The 23,300-nt window shown below is 37.8% G+C and overlaps 1 protein-coding gene across 5 annotated transcripts in view; it reads left to right on the plus strand.

Annotated features, from left to right (window-relative positions):
• The window catches only part of HACL1 (2-hydroxyacyl-CoA lyase 1), a 79,151-nt gene that overhangs the window by 13,070 nt on the left and 42,781 nt on the right, over positions 1 to 23,300 (plus strand). For all 5 annotated transcript variants that reach the window (XM_064378665.1, XM_064378666.1, XM_012466773.2 and 2 more), the window contains exons 6-15: positions 1,305 to 1,382; positions 2,705 to 2,799; positions 5,472 to 5,584; positions 8,100 to 8,235; positions 12,950 to 13,055; positions 15,081 to 15,164; positions 16,419 to 16,520; positions 18,689 to 18,843; positions 19,275 to 19,433; positions 22,758 to 22,865. In XM_064378665.1, the coding sequence (XP_064234735.1) occupies positions 1,305 to 1,382; positions 2,705 to 2,799; positions 5,472 to 5,584; positions 8,100 to 8,235; positions 12,950 to 13,055; positions 15,081 to 15,164; positions 16,419 to 16,520; positions 18,689 to 18,843; positions 19,275 to 19,433; positions 22,758 to 22,865 (1,136 nt within the window). The remainder of the gene's footprint in view (positions 1 to 1,304; positions 1,383 to 2,704; positions 2,800 to 5,471; positions 5,585 to 8,099; positions 8,236 to 12,949; positions 13,056 to 15,080; positions 15,165 to 16,418; positions 16,521 to 18,688; positions 18,844 to 19,274; positions 19,434 to 22,757; positions 22,866 to 23,300) is intronic.

The raw sequence follows: 23,300 nt of genomic DNA on the forward strand, positions 1-23,300 counted from the left end.
CAGTGAGCTGAGATCGTACTACTGCTCTCCAGCCTGAGCAACAAGAGCAAAACTCCGTCTCAAAAATAAATACATAAATAAAATCATTAGGCAAAATCTGTTTGTAAATCAGAAGTAATTGTTAAGAACTTCAAAAGTAAAATTTTATATATGATAAACTAATATAAAATACTGAACTCTAGTATAAGTTAATGCAAAAGTCATATTTTTATACTCTTAGAAGGGAATTAAGTTTTACTTAGTTAATGGTAGACAACAGTTATTTAGAAGATGCTGATGTGTTTGAAAAATAAGTAGGGCAGATAAGTTAATTAAAAGGAAATCTAAAGTTACTTCAAAAACTATATAGGTGAAAAAGAAAACAGGTTAAATGTCCACTACATTTTTTTTTTCCTGAAATGGAAAATAATAGTTTATTAGATCAAATTTAAAAACAGAGGAGATGCTGGGTGCGGTGGTTCACGCCTGTAATCCCAGCTACTCGGGAGGCTGAGGTAGGAGAATTGCTTAAACCTGGGAGGCAGAGGTTGCAGTGAGCCAAGATTGGGCCACCACACTCCAGCCTGTCTCAAAAAGAAAAAAAATAATAATAAATTAATAAATCAGAAGATAATCCAAATATCTGTTTCTTGTGGAAGTCCTTAAAACTAAAGGACATGAACATAGACTGAAAATCGGGGGGGGGGGCGGGGGGTGATCTTAATTCTGTCATGCTTGTGGGACTATCAGTTTTTCATAGATTTCATACTAAAACATATCAAGAGAAACAGTTTCTATATAATGCTTCAAGATCTATTAAACAGTGAAAAATTATCACTACTGAATTCATATGTTCTAAACAGCATAGCAAGAAAGTATATAAAAGGAATACTGACAGAAATATAAGTTATTGTAACAAAATATAACAGATGAAGTTGCATATTCTTATCTGTGAAACTGCTGGATCCAAAGGTATGCTGATTTAAATTTTTTGTAGATTTTGTTAACTTTCCTATTTATCGTCTGACCAGCAGTTTATAGAAATGCCTATTTTCCTGGGTTGTGTTAGATGGTGGGTATTATCAAACCTTTGCATCTTTGCCAATCTGAGAAATGAAAATTATATCTTGTTTTAATATGCTTCCTGAATCATACCAAGGCAAAACTTTGTGCTTTGAATAGGCTTTTGAAGGACAGTCTAGGTAATGCATCTTCTCCGTCTTGCCTCTAAACATAAAGAAAGTAATGACTTAACATTTTGTCTTCTTTCAGGATAGTAATATAGTTTTGAGATTAATTATAAGTGATTTTCATTTTTCATGTAGGTTGAAGCTTGTAGATTATATACCAAGTTCTCTGCCCGTCCAAGCAGCATAGAAGCTATTCCTTTTGTTATTGAAAAGGTACAGTATTTAAGGGTGAGCTTACGCCCTGCTTAGAAACAAGCTTTCAAGAAATACACCTTTGTGACAAGATTGTGACTCCGATACTCAGGAGGCTGTGGAATGAGAATTGCTCCAGATCAACTGGTTTTTCTCAGTTGCTCATACTTATGTTATTTTTATTCTCAAGAGAATGAGTGACAGTTAGGAATATACCCAGGCAGTTAAAAATGGCATTCTTAAAAAACTATTTACATTTTAATGTTCGCTATCATTACATTTAATTATAGAGAGGTAAAATAAGTTATTTTTGGAAAAAGTTTCTCTTGTGCTTTAGTTTTTAAAATTATCTTTTTAATTATGCAAAAGTAAAGAGAAAGGTATAATGAACCCCTGAGTACCTTTTCTCTTGTGCTTTCGGAAAAGATTATTTTTGAAAATTGGGACTAAACCAAAACCATATAAGACCCTCTGTTAGTTAATTAAGCAGCATATGGGTTGATTATTCCTTACCTGAAATGCTTTTCATAGAGTTTCTGACTGCAGATTTTTTCAGATTTTAGAATATTTGCATATATATAATGAGACATCTTGGGAATGGGACCCAAGTCTAAATATGAAATTCATTTATGTTTCATAGGTTCTTTATATACATAGTCTGATGGTAACTTTATTTTTCCCTTGGGGACACTGAATAAACTGTTTATACACCTGCATTTTGACTGTGAGCTGTCACATGAGGTCAGATGTGGAGTTTTCCACTTGTATCATCATGTTGGCACACAGTAAGTTTCACATTTTGGAGGATTTTGGATTTTTGGATTACAGATACTTAGCCTATATTATAAATTATAATCAGCATTTATACATGAAATTATGTTTGAGCTGTTTCAAAACCAGGAGTTACAGAAACCATTTGATACATGTAACCATATCACAGTTTCTGTAAACACTGCCAGATTATTAAGATTAGGAAGCAGGTAAAAAAACAAAAAATAGAAAAACAAAAAAGAAGATTAGGAAGCAGGTGAAAGTACATAGTACAGTGCAAAAACTTGGCATGCAGAGCCTCGTGAATAATTTCCAAAACCAAAGTGTAATAGAACGTGAATTTTAAAGCCCTAAATGAATACTTTGTTATCTCTCTTCCCTTTTAAACAAAAAATCTTTAAAAATGTAGTCAATAGAGCACATTTCAATTTTGATTATAATTATTTTTTCTCTACCTAAGGATGTCTAGAAAAATGAAAATAGTGTTATTTTACAGTTTTAAATTATCTTTGAGTGGAATATGATAAGACTGAGATTTTACAAATCTTTTCTTCTACTTGTAATAAATGTAGGCAGTGAGAACCAGTATCTATGGTCGTCCAGGTGCTTGCTATGTTGACATACCAGCAGATTTTGTGAACCTCCAGGTGAATGTGAATTCTATAAAGTGAGTAATAGTTATACTGGAATTCTTTCTTCAATATACATGTGTTATTATAATGCCTACCTTTTTAAAAGAATTTACCCAGCAGTTTATGAGTTAATTTCCGTTTGTCTTAACTTGATGATTTAGTAATTAAACTGAATCCTAGCCAAAGGGCTTAATTCTCTCAATTAAAATGATATTATCAGGCACAGTGGCTCACGCCTGTAAACCTAGCACTTTGGGAGGCTGAGGCGGGCAGGTCACCTGAGGTCAGGAGTTCGAGAGCAGTCTGGCCAATGTGGTGAAACCCCGTCTCTACTAAAAATGCAAAAATTAGCTGGGTTTAGTGGCAGGCGCCTGTAGCTACTTGGGAGGCTTCTGTAGGAGAATTGCTTGAATCCAGGAGGTGGAGGTTACAGTGAGCTGAGATCGCGCCACTGCACTCCAGCCTGGCTGACAGAGCGAGACTCCATCTCAAAAAAAAGAAAAAGAAATTTATTAGTAGTTATTTCTGGATTTAATTACTAAACCAAATACTTGGAACTTCCTGAACTCTTCATTGAAATTATTCCTTCAGTAACCATAAATATACATCCCTTGTTAATGTGGTATGGGCCCTTGAGAATCTTTATAACGTAAGCCAAGAGATTGATTATTGAAAATTATTAGGACTCAAGAAAAGAAAGTATCTAGCTGTCTCTCTCTATGGTTAACAAATATTCCAAACAGAGGTTTCTATGATTTCTCATATTTTTTAAATAAACACTAAGTAAAAGAAGTACAAAAAACATTTTTCAGTGGTATCTAAGTCTTCCCCTGATAAGGATAGCTACTTGGGTTAAAGCATCGTGGGTACCGTTTTGTGCATTTCTGCCATTGTGGACCAAATGGTTCTGTAGTGACTACAGACGCACAATGTGTCTTACTGTATCTGTGTGTACCAAGTGCCGTTGTGCTCCAAATGGTTCTCTAGCGACTACAGACACACGGTGTGTCTTCCTGTGTACTCTGTGTACCAAGTGCCGTTGTGGACCAAATGGTTCTCTAGCGACTACAGACATACTGTGTCTTACTGTGTACTCTGTGTACCAAGTGCCATTGTGGACCAAATGGTTCTCTAGTGACTACAGACACACAGTGGATCTTACTGTGTACTCTGTGTACCAAGTGCCATTGTGGACCAAATGGTTCTCTAGTGACTACAGACAGACAGTATATCTTACTGTATACTCTGTGTACCAAGGAGTGATTTTTATTTGGGATAGTCAGATAAAAAGGATATCTGTTTATTCTGCATAATACCTGAACATGATAATCAAAATAATACTAAGGGGAAAAAGGCTAGTGTCAGGTAAGTTAACTCTATAAACCTTTTAAATTTTATGCAGATTGTTCTTTTTTAATATATGTCTAAATATTTTGACTATATGTCTAAATTTTTTACAGTATAATTTATATTAATTAGAATAAATGAAATGTCACAGAACTTGATGTCCAGAAATACTTAACTGTGACAATTTTTTTTTTTTTTTTTTTTTTTGTATTTTTAGTAGAGATGGGGTTTCACCATGTTGACCAGGATGGTCTCGATCTCTTCACCTCGTGATCCACCTGCCTCAGCCTCCCAAAGTGCTGGGATTACAGGCGTGAGCCACCGCGCCCGGCAACTGTGACAGTTTTAATGTTTCTTTTACTAATGCATATTGTGATACTAGAATATTAACACCCAGTGAGTGGAATGTAGTGAGTGGAATGTAGTGTAGCTCATGCCTGTAATTCCAGCACTTTGGGAGGCCTAGGTGGGTGGATCACCTGAGGTCAGGAGTTTGAGAACTGCCTGGCCAACATGGCAAAAACCTGTCTCTACTAAAAATACAAAAATCAGCCAGGCGTGGTGGCATGTTCCTGTAGTCCCATCTACTCGGGAGGCTGAGGCAGGAGAATTACTTGAACCCAAGAAGTGGAGGTTGCATTGAGCCAAGATTGCACCACTGCACTCCAGCCTGGGTGACAGAGTGAGACTCTGTCTCCAAAAAAAAGAAAAGAAATGTGGTAAGGTGTTTAAAAGCATGGACTTTGGAGACAGAATGACTGGTTCAATCCAGTCTCTGCCACATGTCATCTGGAGATCTTGGACAAGTTACTTTCTCTTGAGTCTTTTTTTTCCTCAGTGGTGAAATGGAGATGATGTTAATACCTGACCTCATTGTTTTGATAATTAAACGAGAATAAATGGCACATAGCAAATATTAGATTTTAGTATGTTTTTACTGTTACAACGGCACTACTGCTACTACAGTACAAAGCCATTAACTCAGATTTTCTGTCAATGAATTGGCCATTTCACTGGCTATTAGATGATATTGGAGAATAACTATTAATTTACTGGATGTGATAATAATGTGATGGTTGAATATAGGAGAAAGTCCTTATTCACAGCCACATGGAGAAATTTTTAAGGGTGAAGTGTCTTGATGCGTATTATTTGCTTTAAAATAGTTCAGGAAACAAACGCTTGTTTGTGTATATATATATGAAACAAATGTGGTAAAATGAGATTAAGTTGTTAGATCTACATGGTGGCATATGGGGGCTTATTGTGCTATTTTTCCTACCTTTCTATATATTTGGGATGTCCACAATAAAAAGATTAGAGTTGGCCTCTTTTAATTAACAGGGCTCTTTTTTCCCAGGTACATGGAGTGCTGCATGTCACCTCCTATCAGCATGGCAGAAACCTCTGCTGTACGCATGGCAGCTTCTGTTATTAGGAACGCCAAACAGCCCCTTCTTATCATCGGAAAAGGTAGCATGAACAGAACTCTAAGTCTTGCTAGGCTTTTGAAAGTACTGATTCTTTTCATACATTTTAATTGTTTATTAACGTCTTTTCTAATGTTTGAAATTGGAATAAGAATTCTCTTCATCCATTTTGCATTATTTGTTTTGAAATTATAGAATTATTCTTTAATGCCCAGAGATTTCATGCTTTTAAGGAAATACCACCTATTTAATTTCTTTGGTCTTATGAGTAAAATGCGTTTATTCTATTTTAAAACATTTTGAAAAATCAAGAAAAGTAGAAGTTCCTTCATCTGAGGTAACCATTTTTAACATGCAATACTTTTCTATTACTTTTTACATGTATATTACGTACTGTGCTCATACTAGACAGTTTCATATTCTGCCTTATTCATTTAAGATTATAATATTTTTCATCTTAAAAGCATTTCTTAAATATAATTTTTAATGTCTCTTCATATGTACATTAACACTTTCTTTCCTGGCAAACATTTACATCTTTGCCATTTACCGTTTGTTTGTGTAGAGTAGCTGTAGCAAACATGTTTGTGCCTAAAACTTTTTCTGTATTTAGGATTTAAGATTCCTAGAAAGAAAAGTTAGAGGATATGAATATTTTTAAGGCTTTTGGTACATATTGTCATATTGCTTTCTCCGGAGGTAATGAACCAACCAATTTATACTCCTGTCAGCAATTTATTATAGTATTCATTTCGTGTTCTAGAACTGAGGCTGCTGGGATCATCTATGACCATGCTAATCAATTATGAACTGCTTGGGAACTAAGTATGTAGAAACAAAAAAAGTTTGGTAGTGGATGACAAAAAAATTGAGGTCAGAACTAAGTTGAATGTGTTATATGATGTATTAGCTCTGTGACTTTGGCAAACAACTGCTTCGAGTTTCAAATTACCTCACTTGTAAAACAGAGATATTAACTGCCTCAACAGGATATAATTAAATAGCAAAACATGTGGAAAGCACTCAGTGGATGCCAGTTTTTATTCTTCTTTTAACAAACATTTGATGAGTACTTATGATAAGGCAGGGATTATACAGAACATTCATGAGGGATACAGAGAAATAGTGGTTCCTACCTATTGGGGAGGGGAGATAGACCTAGTAACAAATAAGTGTAATATACTCTTGGGTGGTGTGTACAGAGAGTAAGGCAGGTCTTCAGGAAAGCAGCAACAGTTTGCTTGTGTAGGTAGTATGGAAGGACTATCCAGAAGAGATAGCACAACAGCTATATCTTGAAAAAGCAGACAGTAGTTCCCAAATGGACAGAGACCAAAGACAAAGCAGGAAGAGAGAACTGAGTGTACAGAGACATTGAGATGGGAAGGAGAATACAAGAAAACTTTCTGGATGAAAAAAACGGAACTATTTTTCATCATGCGTGTATGAGAAGGGATTTTAAGGTAGTTTTGTAGCGTGGAACATTATATTGAATCTGCAAGTGCATGATACTGTTTACTAGGATTCAGTAGATAATTATAAATACAGAATATGGAATAATATACTGGCCTTGGAAAGTATAAAATAGCAAAAAATACAGTGGTCTTGATGACATTAGAAATGGAATATTTGAACAGTAAGATATTTTTAGTCTCATCAAGGGAACAGGGCATAGGGTTATTCCCAGGCACACAACTGTGAAAACAAATGATAATGTGTCCCCCTGGAGTTAGCTCTGTTACAATCACAGAATTATAGAGCCTGTAGAAAGATCTGCAGATCTTTAGAAACTTAATGCACCTTAGGATTTCCATGCCTAGAGTAGGAGACCTTGTGTAGAACAGGAGGTTTGCTGGAGATGAGGACCAACATGTGAGGGTAGAGAGAGCCTTTCTCTTTCAGGACAACATTCTTCCCTGGCCACCTGGGCCTCCCAGTAAAGATAGTGTGTCCAGGGAATTGTAGATAGTAGCTCAGTAGGACCATAGCATAGAATGGGTAAGTGACACTAGCAAGAGCTGTGAGATGTGACTTTTGTTTTGGGATAGACATCTTTCAGAATAATTGAGAGTTATTGGTGGGCAATTAGAACTCTTACTTTGTTAAGCATTTTAAAATGCCAGTGATAAAAACTATAGTCACAATTTGTTTTGAGTTTAAGCCCAGGTTTGGGCAGAAGGAGAATATTTAAGAAGATCTATTTCTTAGGAGGTAAAGGAATGAGGATTGCTTGACCCCATGAGTTTTCAACACCAGCAGACCAGCCTGGGCAATATAGGGAGACCTTGTCTCTACAGAAAATTTTAGAAGTAGCCAAGTGTGGTGGTGGTGTGTGCCTATAGTCCCAGCAACTTGGGAAGCTAAGGAGGGAGGATTGCTTGAGCCAGGGAGGTGGAGGTTACAGTGAGCCAAAATCGTGCCACTGCACTCCAGCCTGGGTGATAGAGTGAGTCCCTGTCTCGAAAAAATAAATAAAAAGCAGTTTCACATGAACTGTTTTAAGGGTCACAGTGCCTATAGCTTAACTGAATCGTCCAATATATTTGCATTTCTTGTAGGTGCTGCCTATGCTCATGCAGAACAGAATATCAAGAAATTGGTGGAGCAATATAAACTGCCATTTTTGCCCACCCCTATGGGGAAGGGGGTTGTCCCTGACAACCATCCAAACTGTGTAGGTGCAGCCAGATCCAGGTATGTGACATTCCAGATTTTCAATCCAGTGGCTTGGTAGATGGTAGGCTAATTTAAATTATTTTGTGATCTTAATCTAGGATGGAGTTCTGAAAGAATCGTGGAATTTTAAGCATATGTTTATTTTTGGACTATCTTCTGGCTTTCATGGTTTCATATGAGAAATCTGCAGTCATTCAAATTATTGTTCCTTTGTATGTAATATGTTGTTTTTCTGTGGCTGCTCCCAAGAATTTCCTTTATCTTTCATTTCCAGCAGTTTAATTATGATGTGTCTGGAGATGGTTTATTTTAGTTTAGCCTGTTTGGGATTCTCAGATCTTGAATCTGAAAATTTACGTCTTTCTCTACATTTGGAAAGTTTTCACCATTCTTTCTTCAAATGTTTTTTTCTACATCAACCTTTATCCATGTTGATACTGTTTGACATGCCCCTGAGTATCTGTTCATTTCTTTTTAATCCTTTTATTTTATATTTTGTTTCTCTGCTGAGATCCTCTATTTTTACATTGCTTTCAAGAATATTGTTTTATACTTCATGATGGAGTATAGTTATGATAGTTTCTGCAGTCTTTGTTTATTAATTCCAACATCTGAGTCATCTCAGATTGGCATCTATTCATCATCTTTTCTTTTGAGAGTTGGTCACATTTTTCTGGCTCTTTTTGTACTGAGTAATTTTGGATTTGTCCTGGAATTTTGAATATTATATTTTGAGATTCTGGGCCATATTAAAATCCTCTGTAGAACGTTGGTTTTTGTTGGTTTCTCTTAGCAGACAATCAACATGATTACATTAGCTTCAGACTACAAATTGAAGTGTGAACTTACCATAAGTAAGTAGTTTCAGGGTCAGTTCAGTTTCAGAGCCTTTGCTGTGCTATTTTGGGGCTGTCGGCACATGCCTAGCCCTGGGGTGAGCCCCAGACATGTACTGGTTCATACCCAGAATTAGGGATTTATTTTCTCTCCTCTGTAGTCTCCCCACCCCCAACTCTCCCATTCCCAGGTCCCCCTTTTCCTGGCTCTTGCTGCTCCCCTGTAGTATCATATAACTAAAGCTGCCCTCTGGACAAGCTGCGGAAGAAAAAAATAATGGGGATTGTCCCCATGCTCTTCAGACCGCACATTTCTCTTGGAATTTTAGCTGCTTGGAAGCCACCACAATGCAGCTCTGTAGTAGGGCTGCCCTCAGAACAGAACTGGGAGAGAAAGAAAAAAGAAAAAAAATCTGACAATTTCCCCCCATACTCCCCAACTTGCAGGGGTCCTTTTCCTGATCCTTTGGCCAAAAAAACAGTTTCTCTCCAAGTTTTGGTTGCTTGCTATTCTGCAACTAGGACTGCTTTTGAGTCAAAGCTAGGAGACAAAACATGGGGGAGAAATACCTTGGAAACTCGCCCTCTGTGTGGGTTGCTTCTTCCAATGTATCCAATCTTGGCTGGCATTGGAAGCTTCCTCTTTTTAGATTTTTAAGACATGCTTTTTGATGTACTATACCTTTTTTATTTTTAATTTCTTGAAATTTCTTTATTATGAAATATTCTAACTATACACACAGGAAGAAAGAATAATGTAATGAACACTTACGTAACCACCACTCGACTTTATCACTGTCAACATAAAAAGTAGACAGATGAATCTCTAAGTAAAAAAAGGTTTCATTTGGGAATAATACATAAGAAGTAGGATTGTGTCAGTTACTAACATTATTTTATTTTGCTTTAGGGTTTTTTTTGGAGACAAGGTCTTGCTCTGTTGCCCAGGTAGGAGTGCAGTGGCACAATCACAGCTGTTTGCAACCTCTGCCTACTGGGCTAAAGCAGTCCTCCCACCTCAGCCTCCTAAGTATTAATAGCTGGGACTACAGGCATGTGCCACTACACTGGCTCATTTTTGTATTTTTTGTAGAAACGAGGTTTCACCATGTTGCCCATGCTGGTCTCGATCTCCTGGGCTCAAGGAATCTACCCACCTAGGCCTCCCAAAGTGCTAGGATTACAGGCATAAGCCACCATGCCCAGCCTAGGGTTTTTGTTTTCTTTTTAGGAAGCAAAAAATTATGGATTCATTTGTCGTCTCTTATGTATCTTTTTTGATCCCATTTCTTCTGTCCCTTTCCATAGTTTACCACTGTCATGTATTTGGTGTTCTTCATATTTTCATTCATGGAATAAAATTAATTCTGAGAGTTTTTTATTTTTATTTTGTAGAGACAGGGCCTCACTGTGTTGCCTAGGCTGGTCTCAGACTCCTGGGCTCAAGTGATCCTCCCACCTTGGCCTCCCAAAGTGCTGAGATTACAGGTGTGAGTGCCTGGCTTCTGAGGGTTTTTAAAATTTAATGTTTTCTGCTAGATGTTTAATTGTTGCTCATTTAATGACATCTTAATATAGTGTCTTTTTATATTAGTATACTTTATACAGTATACTAATGTATACTATATGTATACATGTGTAATGTATACTAAAATGTAATGTTTGCTGCTAGATTTTTAATTGTCGCCCACTTAATACTATCTTAATATATTGTCTTTACTTTATATCAGTATACTTTATACAGTAACCAAGTTAATTCTTACACTATTAATTTTTTTATGCTTAGGTTGAAGTTTATCTTCAATCTAGCCAGATTTTAAGAGGATAGTATTAATGACATTACTAGTGTAAAAAAGGTTGCAAGGAGCTAAAAATAATTGAATCAATGATTTCAAGAGTTTTAGAGTATCAGTAAGCAAGTCTGTCCTGCTGATTGCTGTTTGTTAAATTGGGTCTCATAGGACTAACACAATATTGAAGATGATTTTTGAGTGTGTATTTTATTTTTGAGTATATAATTTCTGTGAAAAATTGCATTTATCACCAAAGAAGACAAAAGCAGTAAATAGAGATCCTGTGTGGCAAAAGGCAGGAAAAATGAGAAACAGATATAAGAAGCAGGAAAATGAGAAGTGAAAAACAAAACAAAACCCACGGCAATTATGATAATAAACTCTCCAGGAAAAAGTCAGACATTCAGATTGGATTAGTAATAACAGCAACTATGTGTGTTATAAGAGCTACATCTAAAACATAATGATACAGCTTTAAAACGAGACCGGGCAAAGATAAGTGAAGTAAACAAAAAGAAAGCAAGGATGATTGTCTTATGAAAGTAAAAATCATTAAAATATTAGAAGTTATATTGACAATAGTATTAAAATCTATAAAATAAAACTTAGAAATCTAGTTGGTATTGTAAGGTCTGACCACGCCATGAACTGCATGGTAATTTCTGTAACCTGCATGTACACCCAATCAACCTCTGCAGTGCCTAACTAGAGACATTCTTCTATTGTTTCTTATTCCGGCCTCAATTGACAAGGCCATTGGACTTTGTAACTGACCTTGGCCAACCTCTTGACATCACACCCTCCGACCCCTCCCAGCTTGGACAACCTTGTGATCCACACCCTAAGATCCTCTCCCAGCTTGCAAACCTACGACCCCCTCCCAGCTTGCAAAAAACTGCCCTAAACTTAACTTTTGTAACTTTCCACTACCTCCCTCACAACCTATAAAACCAACTCCTATCCCACCGCCTTTCGGTGATACCCTTTTCAGCCTCAGCCCGCCCCTGTACCCAGGTGAATAAACAGCCATCTTGCTCACACAAAGCCTGTTTGGGGGGGTCTCTTCATTCAGTATGCGTGTTTTAACAGATGTAATATTTTAGAAAGCAATTCTGGAATATGAATCAATAGTCTTAAAATACCTGCTTCTAGGGACCAATGTGAAGAGTGCATTAAGACTTAAGTATGACGATGTGCAACCCAGCACTATTAACAACAAAATATCCAGCAATTGAGGAAACATTAAATAAATTTTGGTATATGTGTTCAGCAAAATATGTAGCCTTTAAAAGTTGTATTTAAGTACTTAATGACAAAGGAAAACATTTATGGTAAGCAAAAGTATATGAGACAGCCAGGCCTAGTGGTTCATGACTGTAATCCAAACAATTTGAGAGGCCAAGGTGGGCGAATTGCTTGAGACCAGGAGTTCAAGACCAGCTTAGGCAAGATGGTAAAACCCCATCTCTACAAAAATTAAAAATTAGCCAGGTGCAGTGGCATGTGCCTGCAGTCTCAACTACACAGGAGGCTAAGGTAGGAGCATCACTTAAGCCCGAGAGGTTGAGGCTGCAGTGAGCTGTGATTGCACCACTGCACTCCAGCCTGGGCAAAAGATTGAGACCCTATCTCAAAACAAAACAAAAAATGTGTATGATACAGTTGTTAGTATATAAGCTCAACTATGTAAAAATATACTTGCATGGAAAAAAAAGTAGATGAAAATATGCCAGCATATTTATAATAATTTATAAGTTGAAAGTATTATGGAGTGAATTTGTTTTTTGCCTTAGACTTTTTCTGTTCTTTCTGGATTGTCTACAGTAGACTTGTATCAATTTTTCTAATGATAAAAAAGTAATAAATAAAAGAGTATAAATACAGCTTATTGTATTTTACTTAATTTATATTTTAGATTGTTACTTATTTAAAATGGTTTTATAAATTATTTTAGCTTGAAAGATCAAATAAACCCAAAAGCTGATTTCTGATGTCTGATGTAAGCTTCAAATGATTTAGACATCTCAAATACTTTAGAGATAAATTTTAGAATAATTCACATAAGAAATACAGTTATACTTTTATATCAATTTTTTTTAATAGGGCTTTGCAATTTGCTGATGTGATTGTTTTATTTGGTGCCAGACTAAATTGGATTTTACATTTTGGACTGCCTCCAAGATATCAGCCAGATGTGAAGTTTATCCAGGTACTTAGAGAGGAGGAACTTAAAATCAGAAATGTTTATATTCATTATTCTCCCTGTCAGCCCTGTTTTCTTCTTGGTTTGTGCAAAAAAAAAAAAAAAAAAAAGAAAAAGAAAAAACTGTTCTCTTTTTACACAGGTAGAATTTTATAAATTGTCTAACATAATTACAGGTACCAAAATAAGTTTCCTTTTCAAGCCTATGAAACATAATGTGCTGCTTTATTTCTAGCCAGAAAACCTTTCAAAATCAAGTTTCAAATAATTTAAAAAGCCTAATTTGTCTTTTCTTCACAATTCAAGTATATTTAAAGGTAGAGAAAAGAGACTTAGGTAGGATGGTAGATTAGAACAAAACATTCAGCATTGTTAGGGAGTGAAGTTTTCTTTCAGATGCCAAAACTTTCACGTTTCGGATGGGAATTTCTAAATGACACTGCTTTTACATGTCATTAAACAGCATCGGGAATGTATTTTGACTTGTCTTTGTTGATTCTTGTATCATTATGACCCACCTTATAAGCCAGTTCCCTTACTGGTGCAGACAGTACTGCCTACAAAGTGGCATGCAAACCTTTTTGCTCTACATGGATTGGCCCCATTTTGCTTGATGTTTTTGTTTGGTTGTTGTTTTTGAGACAGCATCTTGCTCTGTCACCCATGCTGGCGTGCAGTGACACAATAATTGCTCACTGAAACCTCAACCTCTCAAGGTCAGGCAATCCTCCCACCTCAGCTTCCTGACGTGCTGGGACTATAGACGCGTACAACAGTGCCTGGGTAATTTTTTATTTTTTGTAAAGACAAAGTCTCACCATGTTGCCCAAGCTGATCTCAGTCTCCTGGCCTCCAGCGATTCTCCTACCTCAGCCTCCCAAATGCTGGATTACAGACTTGAGCCTCTGTGCTTGGCTTGCTTGATGTTGGATGACCCAGCTACAGCTGCTCTTTTTCCAGTCTACCTTTTACTGAGATGGAGTCTCGCTCTGTCACCAGGCTGAAGTGGCGTGATCTCCACTCACTGCAACCTCCGCCTCCCTGATTCAAGCGATTCTCCTTCCTCAGCCTCCCGAGTAGCTGGGACTACAGGCATGTACCACCTGTAGTATTTTAATACTAAAAGTAGTTTTTGTTTGTATTTTTAGTAGAGACAGGGTTTTACCATGTTGGCCATGATGGTCTTGATCTCTTGACCTCGTGTTCTGCCCGCCACAGCCTCCCAAAGTGCTGGGATTATAGTCATGAGCCACCATGCCTGGCCTGCATTTTACTTCTTAAGGAGTCAACTTCCAATTGTTCCTTTCCCACCTGCAGCCATTGAGAACTAAAACTACAGACAAGCGAGACTGAGTTACCTGGAAGATGCTGCTACCTCTTGATTGCCCCTCTCGATTACAGAATAAGATACATCTCCTTTGGAGTGGCTAAATTATTCCTCTTTGCAGAAGCCATTTTCACTTGTTCATGGCCATCCAGAAATGGAACTTCTGAGTAAATGAAGAAGTAATGACACCATGATCTTGGCCAGCTGCATCAGCACCATCTGTGAAACTTGTTAGAAATGCACATTTCTTGACCCTACCCTAGACCTATTAAAATAACAAACTCTGAAGTAAACGCCTACAGTCTATTGTTTATCAAGCCCAGAATATACCAGGTGACTCTGATATATGCTCAAATTTGACAACCCACACTCTAGGCAGGAATTCCAAATATAATTCAGTAAAACTTACTGATTAGATGCAAAACTATCATTGCAGGTCAAATGCATTCCCTGTGGGTATAATGAAGCAATACCAAAGTTCAATAGAGTAGATTTTTAAACGAGGGAAGATAATGAGGCTCTCTATACTAGCTGTGATACTAACATAGTTCTGTGGACTTTTACTTTTTTTATTAAGGAACTTCTGAATATCAAATCTTTATCGTGTGTCCTATATACACAGTTCATTTATTCAGTCTTAATTGACTTCTTACAGATTTTTCAAAATAAACATGGGTTGTTCTTTAGCCTTGTCTCTTTTTTAGGTTGATATCTGTGCAGAAGAATTGGGTAATAATTTAAAGCCTGCTGTTACTTTGCTAGGAGACATAAGTGCTGTCAGTAAGCAGGTGAGAACTTTTTAGTTTATGTGGAGTGCTCTTTAGGGAATAGTCAATTCTTGAAAATGTTTTAATCTTGATTCACTTGGTAACAGGTCTACTATTAATATCTGTTTTAAACAAAATGTATGCTTGAAAACTATTCTTAAATATAACTTTGGAACTCGATAAATCCAACTTCTTGTATATGGCTCATTTTCATGGAAGTTAAGCATTTTTGGAAGGTGGTTGAAAATGTAACATCCTTCAGTAGGCAAACAGTACTTTACTAAATAGCATCCAGCTATCTGAAAAAGGATGCCTTCCAAAGGAACTGAACTTACTGCCAAGAAATGGCTTAGCACTGGAAAAATCTAACAGTATTTCTTTAGGTAAAAAAGAGCTTTTTACTCTTCAAACTGATCATTGACTTTTCCAGGTTCTTATTATTTGTACATAGTTTGTACATTTCACTGTACAGGAGATAAAATGTAGTCACATTTATCACTTGATTTTGGATGATACAACTGGTATTGTTGTGATGATTACACAATATAGGATGTAATCCTGAATCGCATATTAAATCACTCTGGAGCATTTGGTCTGTATCATAGGAGTCCATGATTATTTTTTGGTCTTCCTGTAAGAGTTCTGTGGAAGGAGTGGTTTTTCTCCTAGTGTCAAAAACTGAGGAGGGTCTCAGAGCGCCTGCTTGAAGTATGGAGGAGTAGCACTTCAGTCTGTCCTATGGACATCCCAGCGTCTGGCAGAAGCCCATACTGACCCAAACAAAAGCCTTGCATGTTACCCATTGATCTTCTATCAGGTGTTTGCTAATTAGAGAAAAAAAAAGAGTCTGAGTGATGTGAAGGGTAGTGGGGCAGTATTGTCTTCCTTAAGAAGAGATTTCCATGTTGATATGATTTAAATTTATTTTTGAAAAGCAGAGCAGGCATGGTGCCCATCCCTGTAATCCCAGCACTTTGGGAGGCTGAGGCGGATGGATCACCTGAAGTCAGGAGTTTGAGATCAGTGTGGCCAACATGGTGAAACTCTGTCTCTACTTAAAATACAAAAATTACCCGGATATGGTGGCAGGTGCCTGTAGTCCAAGCTATTCAGGAGGTTGAGGCAGGAGAATTGTTTGAACCTGGGAGGTGGAGTGTGCAGTGAGCCAAGATCACACCACTGCACTCTAGCCTGGGTGACAGAATGGGTTGAGACTTCATCTCAAAAAAAAAAAAGGCAAAGAAAAAGTTTGTGGGTTTTTGTTTTGTTTTTTAGCTTTTAGAGGAACTTGATAAAACATCATGGGAGTATCCTCCAGAGAGCAAGTGGTGGAAAACTCTGAGAGAAAAAATGAAGAGCAATGAAGCTGCATCCAAGGTAAAAGGGGACCTACTGAAGCTCAAGAACACATCAGGTTCATGGTTCAGTTACTTCTGCTGTAATGTGACATGTGCATTCCTAAAAATCACCTTGCTGTGCAAAATTGTACAATGAAAACCTCAGGCAGGGCTCATGGAAGAAGGAGCTTAGGTGGCACAACGCTCAAAAACTTTTTGTAACATAAAAATAACATAAGAACCTAATAGAAATGGTAGCCAAGTTTTAAACATGTTAAATGGTTAAGGAATACATGCCAATTAATATAGCATTTTACCTTGAAAAAGGCCTGGAGTTTCTGAAGGGTTGTAGCTTGTGAATTACTGTGAGCTGGTGGAAGGAGGGTGATTGGACATTGGATGGAAAGTGATAATCATGGAAGTGGATGGGTGTGTCTTCAGTTTGATGTTGGCATAGAACATCACAATTAAACACCTGTAATCCTAGCGCTTTGGGAGGCCAAGGCAGTAAGATCAGTTGAGGCCTGAAGTTTGAGAGCCTGGGCAACATAGCAAGATTTTGTCTCTACCAAAAAAAAAAAAAAAATGGCACACCTGTTGTCCTATATACTCAGAGGCTGGGGTGGGAGGATTGCTTGAGTGTAGGAGTTGAAGTGGCAATGCGGTAGATCATACCACTGTACTCAAGCGTAGGTGACAGTGATACCATGTCTCTAAAAGAAAAAAAAATTAACCATTAGGTGATTTTGTTGTTGTTGTTGGAATCCTTAAGTCTTAGGGCTTTTGAGATGTATTTCTGCTTTTAAGATATATGTCCTTCAGGGCATGCTATTATATTATATACCTGTTTCGTCAAAATTGAAATTTTCCTCCAATGTATAGCCTCCTTTTTTTTTTTAATTTTTGTATCAATGCTGGAAATTCTTTTGTGGTGCTCTCATTTGCACTCTTGGCTTTGCCTGGTAGCTAAGGTTTTAGAAATTGTGGTGATGCTAGAAACCATCAAACTACTACTAGCACTAAGATGGGTCAGTGCTGCAGGATTTGGCGATTTCTAGTTAAGAGTGTGTGTGTGTGTGTGTGTGTGTGTGTGTGTGTGTGGTGCTTTCCCTATGTGAGAAAGATGATTTTTAAAATTGTTTTATGTGTTCCTATGTATCTTTGTTCAGCTGGGTGCAGTTTTCTGTGTCTTATGCACGATTCCACCCGTGTTTCTTACTGGTGGAATCATGCATGAGCAAATACAAAATTCAAGTTATGCTCACTTGTTCCTAATATATCAATTGTCTTAGAATAAATTCACGTTTTTGCATCAAACATTATAGCAGAATTGATTATACATGAATCTATCTTACATTGGAATTTTAATCAGTGACTGTTCCTTTCCAGAGCAAGTCTCAATTTTATTTCCTATGTCATATCATGACTAATCTTTTCCTTCCCATAGGAATGATGTTGGTTTAAGATGGAAGGGATTTGCCTCTCTTCTCTGGTGCAGGCGTATGGGAGGGTCCCTCATTTATGCTGGGTGTAATTTCCAGCAGAACAAAGTAGCATAGGTGAAGAGGCAGTGCCGGGGTCAGATGGGACTTTTGCTGCTAAAGTTCTCTGTAGCTTTCTCTTAGCCCTGAAAGGCATGTGGCTAGACAAAGGCATTTACCTTGCTGTTTTTCTCTCCATTCAGGGACTCTTTAGAATAGTGGGGGTAACATTATCTCCTTTACTCTCAAGTGTGTTGGGAGGAAAACTGGCTTTTCAGATTGTATCCTAAAATCGTGACATTTTAAGTTTAGGGTCATATTTCAGATGAAAATATTCTAGAATAAATTTCACTTTTTCTAAGGCACTGTTTTCCTAAGAGTGCTCAAATAAGAATGTTTAGTTTTATTTAACCCAATGCTTCCCAGCTCTTTTTACGATAGGGCTTCTCAGAGTCTTTAATATGCTCCTATACATTGCAGATCTCCAAGAGGAGGGATACTCCTGAGCTTATTTAATTGTGTTCCAAACTGGGACTGTGGGACACATGTCCCCCAGGGCTGTTCACAGATCAGCTAACTTCTCAGAGTGGCCATTTTGTAGCCATTTGGGAACCTTGTGGCTTGTAGTTGTTGCCTATTTCCAAATAAGTTTGATAGTAGCTTGTTTACATTGGTTATTTTCATTGTATCCCAATTTAATTTAATTGTATTCCCATCTACTTTTCAGGAATTAGCTTCCAAAAAATCCCTGCCTATGAATTATTACACGGTATTCTACCATGTTCAAGAACAACTACCTAGAGACTGTTTTGTGGTAAGTGAAGGAGCAAATACTATGGACATTGGACGGACTGTGCTTCAGAACTACCTTCCTCGTCACAGGTAAGACTTCTAAAGCAGAAAGAAATGATAATTCATTATAATGCGTTTAATATGAAACTACAATAGTGCTGATTAAGAAAACATTTGAGAATTATACATGTTCAGTATGTAATGACATATTTCATAAAAGTATCCTTAGATGAGGTTTTATAGAGTTTTTATGCTTAATGTGTTCTTGGTATCATGTAATAATTTGTTTACTTAGTGTTCTAGGAGTCTGTTCACAGTCTTCCAAGCAAACATGAGACGCTTTTTTCTGTCCTTGACAAATTAGTTCCTAACAGTCTAATGATTTTATATTGAAGAAAGAGAATGCTTTTATGGCTCTTTATTTTTCTGTGAACTGTGTAAATATGACTAGAAGGTTTGTGCCAACCCCACCCTCTATGACATGCCCCAGAGGGTTTCATTTTAGCTTTGTTTTCCAACAGGCTTGATGCTGGTACTTTTGGAACAATGGGAGTTGGTTTAGGATTTGCTATTGCAGCTGCCATGGTGGCTAAAGATAGAAGCCCTGAGCAACGGGTTATCTGTGTGGAAGGAGACAGTGCATTTGGGTTTTCTGGCATGGAGGTGGAAACCATCTGCAGGTAAAAAATCACCCTGAATCAGAGCATGTCATTCTCCAGAATATGAAAAATGACACACAAGACTCAGTCACCTAACAAATACTTACCCAGTGTTCACCAGGTGCCCTGTGCATAGCACTGTGTTCTATCCTGAGGATTGCTAGTGCCAGTAACCCACAGTCTTTCTCTTCCAGAACACTATGTTTCTGGCCTCTTCACTGTGTGCTAAAAACCTGTAAAACTCTGGGGAGTGGTTTTGAGGTCACTGAGAAAAAAATATTGGGACTTGAAAGAAGCTTGTTTCCTGTGGGAAATAGCGAGTATGGTGGTTAAGAGCATGGCCTCTGCTAGGTGCGCTAGCTCATACCTATAATCCCAGCAGTTTGGGAGGCCAAGGCAGGCGGATCACTTTAGGTCAGGAGTTCAAGACCAGTCTGGCCAACATGGTGAAACCCTGTCTCTACTAAAAATCCAAAAAAATAAAAAAATAAAATTAGCCAGATGTGGTAATGCACGCCTGTAGTCCCTGCTACCCTGGAGGCTGAGGCAGGAGAATTGCTTGAACTGGGAGGCGGAGGTTGCATTGAGCTGAAATCCAGCCACTGCGCTCCAGCTTGAGTGACAGAGCAAGACTCCGTCTCAAAAAAAAAAAAAAAAGGCAGCATGGCTTGTGAGACAAATGGCCTGGATTTAAATACTGGTTCTATCAAGTGAGAGCCATGTGATTTTAAGTCACTTAACTAAAGCCACATGACAGCTCATGCTTGTAATCCCAGTACTTTCGGAGGTTGAGGCGGGCAAATCACCTGAGGTCAGGAGTTAGAAACCAGTCTGGCCAACATGGTGAAACCCCATCTCTACTAAAAATACAAAAAATAGCCAGGTGTGGTGGTGCACACCTGTAGTCTCAGCTACTTGGAAGGCTGAGGCAGGAGAATTGCTTGAACCCGGGAGGCGTAGGTTACAGTGAGCCAAGATCACACCACTACACTCCAGCCTGGGCAACAGAGTGAGAACCTGTCTCAAAAAAAAAAAAAAAAGTCACTTAACCTAGCCTGTCTCCTCTCTTCTAAAATTGGAATGGTATCCTTTAGGCAGAAATTCCTTGAAAAAAAAATGTAGGAATAGTGATAGTTCCTACCTTAGAAAGATGATTATGAGGAACAAATGAGATAATCCAAGCCATTTTTTTTTTTTTTGAGACAGGGTCTTGCTCTATCACCGAGGCTGGAGTGCAGTGGCACAGTTGCAGCTCACTGCAGCCTCAATCACTCAAGTTCAAGCGATCCCCACTCCTTAGCCTTCAGAGTAGCTGGGATCACAGGCATGCACCACCACGCCCAGCTAGTTTTTGGTATTTTTTTGTAGAGACAGAGTTTTGCCATGTTGGCCACACTGGTCTCAAACTCCTGAGCTCAAGCGATCCACCTGCCTTGGCCTCCCTAAGTGCTAGAATTATAGGTGTGAGCCACCGTGTTTGGCCCCAGCTGAATTCTGAGGTGATGCTCAGTGAACATGAGCCATTTGGATCATGTGTGTAGTTATGAGAATTCATGGAGAAACTCATTAATTACAGATCCTACTATAGAAGGATGGGGGTTTTATTTTTCCAACTGTATTTAGACTGTAGATCCTGTTCTTAGCCAGGGCTCTTATCAGGGCTTTTGTGAACCATGCTTTGGGACTGGCAAAGCTTCAGTATATAAAATGTTCAAGATTTGGGAAGGTATAGTTGTCCCTCCGTATCCATGGGGGATTGGTTCCAGGACCTTCCTCAAATACCAAAATCCAAGGATGCTCAAGTAAGTCCTTGATATAAAATGGAGTAATATTTGCAAACAACCTACACATATCCCCCCATATGTTTGTAATGATCTCTAGATTACTTTAAAATACTGAATATAATATAAATGCTATATAAATAATTGTTGTGCTGTATTGCTTAGGAAATAATGACAAGAACATAGTCTGTGTATGTTGAGTACAGACCCATTTTTTTCCCAAATATTTTTGACCAGTTGTTTAAATCCGTGGATGCAGAACTCAGATAATGAGGTCTGACTATATGTGTCTGTTAGAGTGTCTTTATTGACAACCAAGTGATATACACAAAAAAGATGACTTATGGGGCAGTCAGCCTTTTAGTGGAAATAATGATGCCTTTTGAGCATGGAGAGCAGATGATTACCACAATCCTGTTATTTAACAGTATGCAGTTTAGTTTTATTTTTACCATTTGCCCTTGGAAATTATGTTAGAAAATAAAACCTACTTTCTTTTCAGTCAAGAACATTTAATCAAGCTTTTCTTTTTTGTCTTTGCTGTACTGTTTAGCACAACGTTAAATACTTCTTTTCTGTACTGATTAATGGTGATTACACCATGTCATGTGTTTCTGATTATGGGTGTGGTGGTTTGAGCACAGATTATGTATGCTAGTCTCTTGTATATCTCCCACAGCATCTAGCAAGGACTGGGTGTCTGTGAGGAGCTCAGTAAATAGAAAGGTACTGTGCAAACACTGCTCCTAGGAACCAGCTAGAGGTGATACTTTAGAGAATATTAAATAGGGAAGGTGTTCTTCATATACCATCTAGACTTATGAAAACCCAGATTCTGAAAAGTTCAGTGATTTGTCTGAGATCCATAGCTAATCCCTAAAGGACTATGAACTCTTTTTTTTTTTCTTTTTTCTTTTTTTTTTTGAGACAGAGTCTCTCTCTGTCACCCAGGCTGAAGTACAGTGGTACCATGTTGGCTCACTGCAAACCTCTCTCCTGGGTTTAAGCATTTCTCCTGCCTCGGCTTCCCAAATAGCTGGGATTACAGGTGCCTACCACAACACCCTGCTAATTTTTGTATTTTTTATTAGGGATGGGGTTTCACCATGTTGGCCAGGCTTGTCTCGAACTCCTGATGTAAGGTGATCTGCCTGCCTCAGCCTCCCGAAGTGCTGGGATTACAGCCATGAGCCACCTCGCCCAGCTAATTTTTGTATTTTTTGTAGAATTGGGCTTTCACCATATTGGCCAGGCTGGTCTTGAACTCTTGACCTTGTGATCTGCCCGCCTTGGCTTTCAGAGTGCTGGAATTACAGGCATGAGCCACTGTGCCCAGTCAGGACTATCAACTTTTAATCTTGCATTCTTTCTGCTTTTCCATGATGTTTCTGTTAATGATTTGCTAGCCTGTCTTAGGACAATAAATGCTTAATTTTTAGTCTTCCTCTAATATTACAAAAAGCTTACGGAAAACTATTCATTTTTAAGTTATAATTTCAACACAAAGAAAAGAAATTACTTTAGAATGAAGAATGATTTCCTTCATATTTTACTCTCACTTTAGATACAACTTGCCAATCATACTCTTGGTAGTGAATAACAATGGAATTTACCAAGGTTTTGATATGAATACTTGGAAAGAAACGTTAAAATTTCGAGATCCTACTGCAGTGTAAGTAACCAAGACCAATGTATATTTACTTTCTCTCACCTGTTTTCATCTCTTTTAAAAAAGTCTTCTATATTGGAATGAGTATTGCCTACATGGTATGAGTATTGTCTGTTTTGATTGTCAGTCCTTCTAAAGGGCAGGAATCCTGTCTTAGTTCCTCTTTGCACAAATATCCATAATTAGGCACTTCAATAAATGGTTTATAATCAGGGAGCCACTAAAGATTCAGATAAGTGAGTGTAATGTCTGAGCCTTGTTAATGAAAGGGCTTATTGCAAAATGCTCACAGTCCTACTATTCCTGTTACACCATGTAGAAATGTGGATGTTTACAGATTATTTATGTTCCAGAGGTCTACCTTCCTTTTAACCACTTGGCTAAATCTTGATCATCTGATGGCAGAGCCAGATTAAGAAGGTATTGTAGCTGGCCATG

Source organism: Aotus nancymaae, unplaced genomic scaffold, assembly GCF_030222135.1.
Source record: "Aotus nancymaae isolate 86718 unplaced genomic scaffold, 86718_ANA_hifiasm-v0.15.2.pri h1tg000019l, whole genome shotgun sequence".
Taxonomy (NCBI): domain Eukaryota; kingdom Metazoa; phylum Chordata; class Mammalia; order Primates; family Aotidae; genus Aotus; species Aotus nancymaae.